Source organism: Rissa tridactyla, chromosome 3, assembly GCF_028500815.1.
Source record: "Rissa tridactyla isolate bRisTri1 chromosome 3, bRisTri1.patW.cur.20221130, whole genome shotgun sequence".
Lineage (NCBI taxonomy): Eukaryota > Metazoa > Chordata > Aves > Charadriiformes > Laridae > Rissa > Rissa tridactyla.
The window spans coordinates 10,938,496-10,950,929 of record NC_071468.1 but is presented as its reverse complement, the minus strand read 5'-3'; the positions used below and the strand labels follow the sequence as shown (position 1 = coordinate 10,950,929).

Sequence of the window (12,434 nt, the reverse complement as noted above, 5' to 3'; positions counted from 1 at the left end):
GAAAAGGTTGTGTAGGTTTTTGTTTGTGAACAGTGTCACAGGTAAGCGTGGGCATCCTAGGTGCTGATACCAGTTCTTTGGAATTCCCTGCACCCTTCTAAAGTTCCTCTTTAAGATTTGTGCTGGTGGCATTTTACAGCTCTGTGTCATCAGCTGCATTGTGTGCTGTGATCTGGCTTTCTCTCTCCCTGCTTGGATGACTGTAACTTTTGAAATGGAGCGAACCAACTGACAGCCATATTCTTGTTTGAGTAAAGGTGCTGTTCGGAAAGTGAGTCTTTGCTTGTGCGCTTGAGCTTGGTGAAACCTGAAGGATGGCTCATTGTAACTGTGGGATGGAGCATGGCCTAAGGATGCACTGTAGGGACTTTCTATCTATTAGTTTATTAATGATAATAGATGCAGTACTCTTATTTAGGTATAAAAATGTGTACTCTTCTGAAAGGCCCTTTGATGTTTTGGAGGGGGATGGTCTTTTTGCTGAATGTACATGTGTAGAGCAGTGTGAATTCTGGGGTTGTTCACAATTTCACTTCCCTCTTGAGGCAAAAATCTCAGCGTCCAAGTATCCCAGTTTGGCTGCTATGGGTGACTGGTTTTATTTGCAAGCTACCTGGACTTCCGAAGGATTTCTCTCTTGCAATTGTTAAACATAATAAACATCCCTGCCCCTTCCCAATGCTTCAAACCCAACAACCTCGACATAGAAAACAGTTTAAGTCCTTTCTACTGAGAAGCAATGCTGGCAAGTCAACCCCTTGAGAACAGGCTGTTCTCTGCACTCGGATGTTTCATAGACCAGAGTTTTGCTTCCCCATACCCAAAAAAAGCCTTAACCAGTAAGAATTTGCTGCTCTGCAATGCTGAGCAGACAGGAACCATAACCACTTCAAAACCTAGCACAGAGGTTGTACATATATGGGGATTGTGAATACGTCCAGGCTGGGCACCAATGATTTGTCTCCCAACAAGAAATCATTGCAATTACTTGACAGTACAACAGTTGTCTCTTCAAAAAAGAAACAAAAAAAACCAACCCACCAAAAAAGTTGTGACTGTTGTGTCTGTCTGCGTAGTGCCATGCAACCCAAAGCAGCCTGGCATCTGGCTGGGCTGGCACTGCTGGGAACATAGCAGAGGAGCTCACTTCAAGCAACGAAAACTTGAGGTTCTGCATGGCCCTTTAATTGTGGGTTCTTGCAAGCATTAGGGATTTGTAGTCTTGCTCCCCACAAAGGACCTTCATCATAAATATGTATATGTATAGTTAAGGGGTGATACCATGCTTAGTGAACACACACATTTATGTTATGTCCTAAAGCCCTTGGACTAAAGACCTTCTCCTGGGGAGCGTGGGAGAAATCGGCACGGACACCATGCTACTGTATAGGAAACCTTCCCCTCTGGGCTTCCTGGGAATGAGCTCTACTCTTTGCAGGCTTCTCTGCTACACTTTGGTTTGCTGCAGGGTGCAGACTGTGGCTCAAACTTGAAGACATACTCCTTCTTTATGGCCTGGCTTTTCTTCTCCACTAAGCAAACTTCCGTTGAAACATCTGAACATTTCACTACAACTTTAGAGCTTGCTGCTGGAAGAGACAGGAACGGGCAGTACCCTAGCAGTTTCAGCACAACACACAACCATACACTTAATTTTAGGCTTATTTTTAGCAATATGAAGTCACTGGTATTCTTCAGAAACTAAGTTTAAACACGTGCCTTGTGTTTCTGATTGGATTGGAGAGCGAGGACAGAACTCATTTTCTTGTCAGCTCTGAACCAAACAATTCCTGGTGAAGAAAAAAACATCTAGTAAGAACTAATGAATATCAATCTTAAGCAGTAAAGCTACGTCTCCTGCAAGCTGAGGCAAACAAATATATAAGAATAATACAGAGAAAAGGGAATGGCTGAATTATTCTTAATAAATACAAGCTAACACAGCAGTAAAGGGTACCGTTGCATAAAATCTCTGGTGATAATTTTGAATATATGCTATCACAGTGCCAGCATTTACGTTTCTCAGAGTAAAAAAAGGCTGCTGGTGCAGGTTTTTTTTTTTATAACATCCCAAGCGCACCAGTACTTCATTTAAATCAGCATTCACTATCAATACCGTGGCTTCATTGCTTCAGTTGCACAATCTGACCATAACTGATTGCTTGCAGTTATTTGAAATGCATCTTTTCTGCTGGCAATTACTTTATTTACTGCTTGCCTGTAAAACAATAATGCCTTCCCCTGTGGGCACAAAGGCAGATTAACATCAGTAATTACTAAAGCAGATGTTTGTATGTGAGTACCCATTTCTTAGAGGCAGATTATCTTCTGCATTGGCGTAAGGGAAAGGGATTCAAATCGGGTGATGCTGCATCCCACAAGTGATATGAGCAGCATGGGGCTCAGAAGAGGGAGCTAGGTAGCTTCCCCCACCTCACCTCCATTGTGCAGGAATCACTCTCTGCAGCATGATAATCGCTGACCATACTGAAATACATCCTGAGAGTTGTTTGGCATTTAATGCCTAAAAGTAACTGCCAATGACTGAACAGGGCTAAGTGCTACTTGCACTTTCTTCCTGTTGGTTTTTTCTGTTCCCAAGAAATCTAGGGCCGTGCTTTCGAGAGAGCTCAACACCTAGACTGAGGGCCTGTTTCCTAATAACTCTGTTCCCACTCAATTGCCTGAAAGGTGCACTTAGCACTAAGTGCTAAGCTTATTTAAAGTAGACGGTCATTAGCTCCTTCCAGGCTACTGTGAAGAGCAAAGGAAGCATGGTTGTGTCTCGCAAGGACTGGAGGGAGGGTCCTTACTAATCCGGCTGGACTGCCAGGACTGAAATATGTTCAGAGCAGCCCTTTGGTGCTTTTGAAGCCTGTCCTCGCACATGGTGTTTTTCAGCTGAAGTCTATCCAGAAAAAAACACCCCTGTCAGCTTGTGGTGAGAGCTTGCCAGCACGTGAAGGTGTGTGTACACATGCAGAAGAGCTGTGGCTGTGGTCCTGGTTCCCTGGGGACTTTCAAATCGGCTGCCTAGATTTCAGAGACACCCCCTTTTGAAGCTGAGAGCGAAGATAGGGCCCTCATTTTCCTTGTGTGGACAAGTCACGGCATTGCCTCCATTCCTCTCCTGAAAAAAAATGCTTCTGCATGTCAGAGCAGGGAGCAGACAGAAGTGGCCATGGGTCTTGAAGGAAGGCAGAGTCTCCCTCCTTCTCCCACCATCACTGAATGTGGGCTGGTATGGGATGGGTTCATTTCTGTAAGCAGAGGGCACTCTTCAGCAGCAGTGAAACAGCCTTGCCTTTGGTACTGAGTCACTCTCAGCCCCATCTCATAAACTGCTGACTATCTTGCTCAAGAGGTTTTCAGGCTTCAAAAGCGATCCTTTTACGAAACGCCTCCCTTCCATCACCTTGTGTTAGTTACACAGCATGGTAGAAGAAGGGGGAACCGTGTCAGCACCCCACCCTTCGCTGCTCTAGATTCCCTTAGCGGGATGCAAAGCACTAACCCCAGCATAGATCTGGCCCGCTGCCCCTCGGTTAAGAGAAATTGAAACCAGATGTTCGATCATGCTTTTCCCATTGTTCCTGCCTCTATCACAGTAATTACTCTCTCGAGGGTCATTCAGAGTTCAGCTCGGAGGAGAAACTATTATTCTTGATTAAAGGACTAGCTTCTTTTTCAGCCATCCTTGTCTAATTGTACTTTGAAAGACATGTCACACTGTTCCAGAGCTTTGCAGTTAGCTACCGAATAGAGATGTCTGTAACTGTTCCTTTGAACGTTACAAGAGAGATGAGGGATGTCAACAGCACAGGCAAGGAATGTATCAGTTACCTGGAGAAACAAGTATGCTTGGTAACGTAAAAAGCCCACCAGTCCTGAGTGAAACTGAACCATAGACAAAAAGGTAGATGAAAATACATTAGATATTTCACAAATGCAGTCGAACCAACCGTGTAAGAAAACGCTAAAACTCTCTTTTCCTGGTTATACTGATAGCACACAGTATCACAAACTTCTGTAATGTTACTCCTGCTGCTTGGTATATCCCTTAAATTACTGGCTCCTTTGGTCATCTGGCTATTTGAGAATTTCTGTTTTATTTATATTTTTAAAAAGTGCCCCACAGAGTAAAATGGTTGTGCCCTTCAGAAACAAAATGACAAAATGCAGTTTGATTCCATGAACCAGGTCCCCTTTATTCATCAGTTGTAGAGCGTCATTTTTTTGACAAGCCTTTTTTTTTTCTCAAAATTGCTTTGGTTCAAGTCCTGATTTTGTGTGGCGTGGACTGGCATAGTCAACAAATGCAGCTCGCTTCTGTTTTCATTGTGGGTCTGCAGGGTCCATCTGGCACTGCCCAAGCTGGAGAACCAGGAATTCCAAAGGGCAAGTTCTCTTTGGCAGCTGATCTGCACAGCGAAGTGAGGCATGAACTGTGTCAAAGAGGGACTCTGTCAGCCACCCTTTTGCAGAATAAATATTGGTCCATCTGTTAGGAAAGACAAAGAGAAATCCTGGCACCAAAAAACTCCAGGGTGTGACACTGCTGGGCACAGACCAGCTCTGCTTTCTGCAGTTATATGTGTGCAACTGAGTGAAGTGTTGATGACCACGGGAGAGGACAACATGACATTGACCAACATGCAACTCCTTTCAGACAGTTAAAAAAGCTGTCAGGCATCCACCAGGTCTCCAGATATGTCTCTGTTTTCTGTGGGAAGGAGCAGGAATCCAGAAGGACCAGGGGAAAGAAGAGGGAATTTTTATATTGATGCTCGAGGATCATTGGCACTCAGGACCTCTAGCACCTGGCTAAGATACTTGGCACAAAGGGGCCAAGCTGACTTCTGAGCTGCAAATCCAGCAGACTCCTTTGCTTGGCTTGACTTGTATCTGGGGAGAAACTCGAAGTGGGGACCATCAATGACCTTAAGTATCACAGTGATAGAACGTCAAAGTGCCCAGTGCACTTTTTTTTGGGAAAAAGCAGGGTGTGGCAGGCCAGGTACTGCTGCTGCTACTGGCAATGGGATGGCTGTCTCCTGACATGCGGTGCTTGTAGCCAGCAAACTGCAGTCTTTGAGACCTCTCCCCCTCTCTCAAACTGAATGCAAACTTTGCCTGTAGGTTCAAAAGTTGGTGGTGTGGGCAGGAGGGCAGGGAGTGTTTCTGGAAAACCTGTCTGCAGCGTGTGGGAAGGCGTTGGGAATCATTCTTTGGAAAATGTTCCTTTGCCTCAGCTGCAGCTTGGGGCAGCTGTAGGCAGTGGTTTGATGAGGATGAAACTTTCGGTTGAAACTCCAGAGACAATACCCCACCTGTGAGGAGCCAGTACATAGGGCACTTCCCAGGGAGGGAAGAAACCCAGGTTCCCACACCTGTTTCCAGACTGTCACCACAGATGGTCCCTGTCTTGGAGAAGATGATCTGCCTAAGGGGGAGGATGAACCTTCTCCTGCAAAAGGTGTCACCACCCCTCACATTACTGAATCAAGGTTCCTCTGCTTCCTCAGTCTTTTCTGCTGGAGTGGCTTTGTGGCATCAGTTGTTCATTGGGCCAGTGACAGTCTGGCATGTGAGAAGAAGCTGAAACCCTGGGTGAGGGCTGGAGGCAGAACAGGGCTGGCCGAATGGGCATGCTGTGGTGTCGGGAGCAGAGGCGAGAGGGAGTGCAGCTGTGTCATCCTGTACCTCTCACAATGTCCACTTGCAAAAATAACCACAAGATCACCAGGACTGTACCGAGAGCTGACTTGCTGCCTGCCGGTGTGAGTTTAAGCCACACTGGATACCTTAATTCCAATGAGGTGACCCAAGCAGCTCTAAGACTTTGCTTGCTTGCTTGCCTGCAAGGTGAAAGCTCCCCGAATCCCAAAGGCACCGGTGTTCCCTCTCGCAGGGCTTCCCTTGGGCGGTAGTGTGAGGCACAGATCCCTGCATGTGCCGTGTGGGGCTGGTGACCATCTCCAGTGGCTGGGAGCTGGGGCACCGCTTGGTGAAGGCCTGAGCTGGCAGGGTCAGCACAGGGCGGTGGGAAGAGACCTGGTGGGTACGTTGGAGGTGCAGTGACTGATTCAGGCCAGTGCCGGCTGTCGGCAGCAGTCACTGACAGTGCAAAACACAGCCTTCGCCTCTGAAGGCACTTGGCGAGCTCTAACCTTGAGTTTTAAACTGCTCCAGCCTGCATCCAAGGCCAGTTAGGGAAAAGACAAATGGAGACAGGCTCCCGCAGCCGCTAGCAGCTCTGGCTCACCTCCCAGTACCCACGTCTCCGTCCCCTCTCTGGTGCTTTCGGTGGTGCTCATGCTTTTCTCTAGCTGTAAAAACTACCCCAGTGCCCCGTCACTGTTGGATTAGTTGCAGAGCTTGATGCCAAGCGCGGGGATTTTCCCCGTGATAACTCTCATGCTGGATATCGCTAGCCTGTGGGCGGCCTTTCCAAGCCCCCTTTCCTTCCCATGACGAGGCCTGCTGCCGATATTCAGGCACAAAACGTCGCCTTCTCTTCATCTAACAGCTCCATGGGGCCCTGAAGTCTCACTTGAGCTGGCTCCCTCGTGCTCTGTGAGGTCCTGTCTTTCCAAACTTAGAATTCCTGACGGGATGGGGGCAGAGAGGCTCGTGGTTAGGAGAGGTGGCGGGAAGTGAAGGGATGTGTCTGGGAAGCCCCCTCTGCCACAGACGTCCCGCTGACCGTCGTCAGAGCAATTAGTGTAGATGAGGCAACACCAACGCTGCGGACGCAGATATAGGAAATGACATGTGGTGTTTTGTGCAGGGAGCCACATTTGTAGCTTAAAATGCTCTGTGGTTTTTATTTTCCCCTCTGCAGCAGAGGGAAATAAGTGCTAGAATAACCCAGGAGGAGGCAGAGCCTGGAAAAAGTCTCCAACTTCCCAGACCTGTGCAGGAAAACATCCTCCTCCACTTGTAGCCCCGCGGAGGGCCGTGGGCAGCGTTAACGGCGGTGCCATGTCCTCACCTACCTCCCGTCCCCTCCCCGAGGGACAGGACAGGGGACACGGAGTGTGTTTCCACAAGCAAAGATGGCTCTGAGGCACAGGCCTTTTTCCCCCAGGGCAGAGAGGTTTCAGGGGTTACCAAAACCCTCTACCCCTCACAGCGCTGGCCTTTGAAGAGAAAGCAGCACCAGGCGGGACTTCAGAGGGGAGCTTCTGGTCAGGCACCTTGCCCGACCCTAAAGCCTGTCCCGGGGCACCCCGAGTCCCCTCACCGGGAAGCCTTGTGCCAGGCAACCATGAGGCAGCCATGAGCCCGGCACTCGGGCTGCTCCCCAGAAAGCCTGAGGGTGCAAAGCCCTGTCTGCGGACGAGCAGCTGACACCGCCCACCCATAGGGGGACGCGGGGCTGCGGGCCGGAGGGAGGGAGCGGGCGGGCCGGGACGGTGTGTTTTGGGCCGAGGCCGCCGCCCGCCCCGCCCCGCCCCGCCCCGCCCCGCCCCGCCCCGCCCCGCCCCGCTCCGCCGGCCTTAAAATGGCGGCGGCCGCCGTGGGGTGGTGATAGAGTGCGCAGCCATGGCGGGAGAGAAGGGTTGCTTGATGCTGCTGGCCGCTGCCCTGCTGCTCGTCGGCGCCGTGGTGGGCGCCCAGGACCGCCCGCGGCTCGTGGGGGCCCCGGTGACCATCGACGATGCCAACAACGACGAGGGCCTGCAGCGGGCCTTGGAGTTCGCCATGGCGGAGTACAACAGGGCCAGCAACGACATGTACTCCAGCCGGGTGGTGCGGATCATCAGCGCCAAGAGGCAGGTGGGTGCCCGGGGCGGCACGGCCCCTCGCCGGGACGGGCTTGGAAACGGCGGCGGCCGACGTGGGGGGGGGGGGGGTGTGGTGGTGGGGTTAGTGCCGGCCCTGGCACCCTCCGGGGAGCGGCTGAGAATGGGGCCTGTGGGGTTTCCATGAAGAAAGAGCCGGCCTGAGGCTTGAGGGGTTGTTAAAGCTGGTTTTGTTGTCCTTTTTTTTTTTTCTTTTTTTCCCCCCTACAGAAGGTGAATAAGGGTCCTTTTTTTTTTTTATTTATAGCTTGGGTCCTACCAGGCTGAGTGCCCGTGGGGGCTGTGTGTTGCTGAAGAAGCCAGTAACTTCCTCATGTTGCTGATGGGTTAACACATGTCTCTGTTTACTGACTAAGGCAGCTGCCCTGTGAGACTTGTTTACTTGGATTGGGTTTCCTGTTTTTGGAAGGGTGCCAAGTGCCTCTTCTGTGGAGGTCGCCACATGCGATCCTCTCTGTGCTTTTGGAGTCCGTTTTCCATCGTGTAACCAGAAGACTGTCTGCCTTTCTGCTAGGCTTCTCTCACCAGAGAGCCCTTCTGTATGTGCTGCAAATAAAGCTGCTTCTGCCCCCTTGTTTTGTTGCAGATTGTGGCTGGAATCAAGTACACAATAGAAGTTGAGGTTGGCCGGACAACTTGCCCCAAGCCAGCAAATGATCTCCAGAGCTGCGCTTTCCATGATGCACCGCAGATGGCTAAGGTAGGATCCAGAGCACAGTGTGCTGGCCCCTGGGTTTCCAACCCCTTCCCTCTGGCTGCCTTAGTACAGAGAGGTATGGGCGGTGTCTCCTGTCTGCCCCAGCCAAGATCAGAGACCTCATGCCTTTAAACTTAACAAGATGCTGCCCTTGCAGAACTTGTCTTGCCAGATGATGGTGACAGAGAAGGCAGGGCCTCTTAGCCTGTTCTGCAAGTGGGGATCTGAGGCTGTAGTGCATGGAGGACTGTGCCTCAGTCCTCTTAAAAAGGCGTTCATGATCTGTATCACAAGGATATGTGAAGGAAACTCTGCTAGGCCTACAGGTCTCCTGGCTCTCAGTCCAGTGTCCCCATATTATTCTCACTCCCCCTGTCCTGTGGTGATGTAAACATGCTTGACTTGACACACTTTCCTGGGGGACTTGGATTACTGTGACTAGTGCTTTGGGCTAAGCACTGATCACAGGAGGCAGATTACTCCTGTTCTCTGTGTCCACCAAGCTGTCACGTGGGAGTCTTGTCTAATAGCAATGCTCTGAAAGGAGTACTTTAGCTTTTCAGGTGAGAGCCCTAAATACATCTACCTTGATCTGGCCTGAGTCTAGTTCTTCTCTAGTACTTCATTACTTGTATTAATTGTAGTGATTGGCTTAACTTCTCTGTGTACACGCCCTTTCTGCCTGCATGTATGAGAAGTGTAACTGCACACAAGCGATCCATTAAGCACCCAGCTAGAAGCTTGTGTGTACCATTACGACAGCGGCAGTGGTTTAACATGTGTACATACGGATTAGCTGTGCAGGTGCGCTCACCTGTGCCTGAGAGCTTATATTGGAGTATTACCTGTGCTGAAAACTTTCCTTTGTGTGACTGGGTAAAGAAAGTAACCAGATCTTCAGAAGTGCTGACTGCTCAGCTTCTCTCTTGGTGTTTAGGAGAAATGATTCATCTCGAGCAGGTACTAAGAAGGGTGGTGTTCTAGAGTCTGTGTCAGGAGAGTGCAAATCTAGAGTGCCACAGAAGTGGCATATGTTCTGGATCATGTGGGGTACTAAATCAGTGTAGAACAATGGTCAACGACACTGTTCTATGCTCTTAATCTGATAACTGCTTTTTTCTTTCTCTCCTTAGCACACCATTTGCAACTTCGTAGTGTACACTGTTCCTTGGCTAAACCAAATCAAACTACTGGAGAGTAACTGCCAGTAAGCCTACCTTGGTTCCAGCGGAGACCAGCAACCAGTTGCTCAGATTTAAAAGAAAAAAAAAAAAGCAATAACACAAATTGAGATGGGCTTTATCAATGCCTGTTAACTCAAATACTTAGGTATGCTTGTGCTATGCAAGTTAAACTATGTAACTTTCCTCTAAAGTACAGTATGATCTCAACTTTATTCTTTGTAACTGCATTTTAGAGCAGCTGTTTTGGTCTTCCTACAGCTTTCCCAATAAAGTAACTCCAACATCAGAATGCTGATTTAAAAAAAAAAAAAAAAAACACTTGGTTTCCCTGTTAAGTGACTAATGTAAACATGAAAACTTCATTAATAATTGCTGTGATGTGTGGCTTTTCTTTGAATGTGTGCTGTCTTGGAGGGAGGGTTTGCTTTTGTCTATGACCTAGTCTATCATGCCTAAAGAATGGGATGAGAAGGTATGTGGGGCCCTGATCACAGGGGAGATAAATGCTGCCTCCCTGGCCTTGAATAAGGGATGGAAGTCCTTGGTTGTTTTGACTGAAGAAACAATCTGCTTTTGAAAAAGACTGTGGTGTGCAGCCCTTCATCTTGGGAGGATTAGCCAAAGCTTCTACTAAGGTGGTGATTTCAGGTCCCAGCTGTTGTGTGGCTGGGCTCTGTGTGTGTGTCCATGCAGCTGTGCTGTGAAAATGAACTGCTCCTGTGTCTTCCTGCACTGCCTTTGAGCTGTTTAGGAACCCTTGCTTCCTATGGCACCTGGTCTTGCAGGTGACCCTGTTGAACCCCAGGGCTTTCCTTCCAATCCAAGTGGTAGCATAGCTTGCTGCATTTAGAACCTGAACCAGTGGAGCTGGAGGAACACCTTCTTCAGCACATGTGCCTGACCCATCACAGCTCCTGTTCACAAGCGAAGATGGGCACAGAAATGCCTGGAGTGGATCAGTGACAAGCCCGTCTGGGCCAGGAGACTGAGCTGTATTCTGGCTGTGTGTTAGCTGGTGGGAGTTTGACTGATGTCTGATCTGGGCAAGTAACCTTCAAGTCATCAGGCAGAGAGGTTTGGCACCTGAGAGCTCTTAAGAGGACTGGCTGAGATGTTTCCTATTAAACTCTGATGAATTTGTATTGCAGGGAAATTGGGGATACTGTGCCTGCATTGGAAAGCACAGGACCCTGATACCCGTAACCTTAGCCTGAGGACAGCCTAGTGCAAAAACAGACGGAAAGTTAGTAATTGGTGTTAAGTGCGCAAATGGTAAGAAAGAAACATCATTATCAGCCAGTGTTGTTTTATGGCAAATGGGTCTTGTCCACAAACCCTGCGGTAAGACTGGAAGGAAGATCCCATTGAAAGAAATTTCAGGTGGTGGGGGAAGGTGCCAGGTCAAGAGAAGGAGTCTTGGGAGCGGGTGAAGGTGCCGAGGTGAACGATGGGGATGCTTCCAGTTTTTCATAGTCCTAATAGTGCATTTCTTTATCTCGTGTCTTTGCTTATCTGTGTTTAGAAGTAAACAGATTTCTCTTGGCGTAAGTTTCACCCGGGGATAAAGTGAGGCCAGTGTTCTGTCATGGCCTATATTAATCCTGGAGCCCAGGAGTCCTGTCTCCAGGTCCGGTGGCCCTGTTTTGGAAGGAAGGTGGGAGGTGTGCAGAGGGGAGCTGCAGAAGTGATTGAATGGCTGGAGAAAGCAGCTGAGATGAGAAGTGTAAGGATGCTGTTACTCTTTGCCTAAAATATGGTGTCTCAACGAGAGCTAACACAACCACATCTTTGGGCATGGAGGGGCTCGGATCTAACAAAGGAGAGCAAAGCAAGAGAATAACCAGAAAACCAGCTTCTAACGGGAAATAGAGCTCCCTAGGAGTGCATCTTCTGTGGGTTGCTCTTTCTCCCAAGGGAAATGCCCTTCCCATCGTTGCCGGGGCTTGATGAGTTTGTGGTGAGCGCAAGGCCAGATCTCAGTTCACATTGTCAGGGGGATGAGCTGGTTGCCTGACAACAAGGATGTCCATCCAGGATGTGCTCAGATCCGATAGGAATTATTTCCCCTGCTTCCCCACAGTCATTGCCCCATTCCCTCTGAGTGCCGTGTGTGAAGATGGCCTGTTTCTCTTCCCAGCCAGGTCAGTGACTGTGTGGGTGTCCGTCTGCCGTGTCGTCGGGTCAGTCACCCTGCTGACCCGGGAAGTCCTGGTGCCAAGCCTCTCAGGTGCTCTCGTTTGGCCTTTTTTCTAACTACTCCCTTCTTTTGTACGTGCTGATTCCTCATTTTCCAGCCCATCTATACAAGCACTAGGCAGTGGTGATGGGGCTCCATCATGTTTTTGGTGGGTTTGCCCATGTTTCCCTTTTATCATCTTGGTTTGAGGCCTGGATGGCTGATTGTACTGGTCTCCTTAGTAAGGAGACTAGGCAAGAAATGAGGATAACCAGGGGTTTTCACCACTTGGGCTGTATTTATTAGCCAGCGGCTAATAAATGTGAGAGAGTGGCCGTGGCAGAGAAAATGAGAGTTTGGGTGTCACGAGCTCCTGAATTCAAAGGTATTGCGTTTTCATGTTGAAATGCCAATGAGTAAGGCCACGACTGAGCGGCGCAGATTACCCCATCCTCACAAGCTGCTGAGTGTTGGCCTTGGTGATTGTCCCTACGTGCTCTGCACTTGGAGCAAATGCCAAAAAAGGCTGACCTAATTTAAGCACCTTCCACTGTGGGCTGCGTTGCTTT

At 49.2% G+C, this 12,434-nt stretch overlaps 1 protein-coding gene across 1 annotated transcript; it reads left to right on the top strand.

The window, feature by feature from the left end:
• Positions 1 to 7,484: 7,484 nt before the first annotated feature.
• LOC128907330 (cystatin-like) lies at positions 7,485 to 10,058 on the top strand. Its single transcript, XM_054196062.1, has 3 exons — positions 7,485 to 7,782; positions 8,395 to 8,508; positions 9,639 to 10,058. Exons 1-3 carry the CDS (start codon positions 7,549 to 7,551, stop codon positions 9,714 to 9,716), a joined length of 426 nt encoding a protein of 141 aa, XP_054052037.1. The 5' UTR covers positions 7,485 to 7,548; the 3' UTR covers positions 9,717 to 10,058.
• Positions 10,059 to 12,434: the final 2,376 nt, after the last annotated feature.

Coding starts and splice junctions, on each gene's coding strand:
- LOC128907330 (XM_054196062.1), top strand. CDS start 7,549: ATGGCGGGAGAGAAGGGTTGCTTGATGCTGCTGGCCGCTGCCCTGCTG. Junction 7,783..8,394: donor TCATCAGCGCCAAGAGGCAG/GTGGGTGCCCGG, acceptor GTTTTGTTGCAG/ATTGTGGCTGGAATCAAGTA. Junction 8,509..9,638: donor ATGCACCGCAGATGGCTAAG/GTAGGATCCAGA, acceptor TTCTCTCCTTAG/CACACCATTTGCAACTTCGT.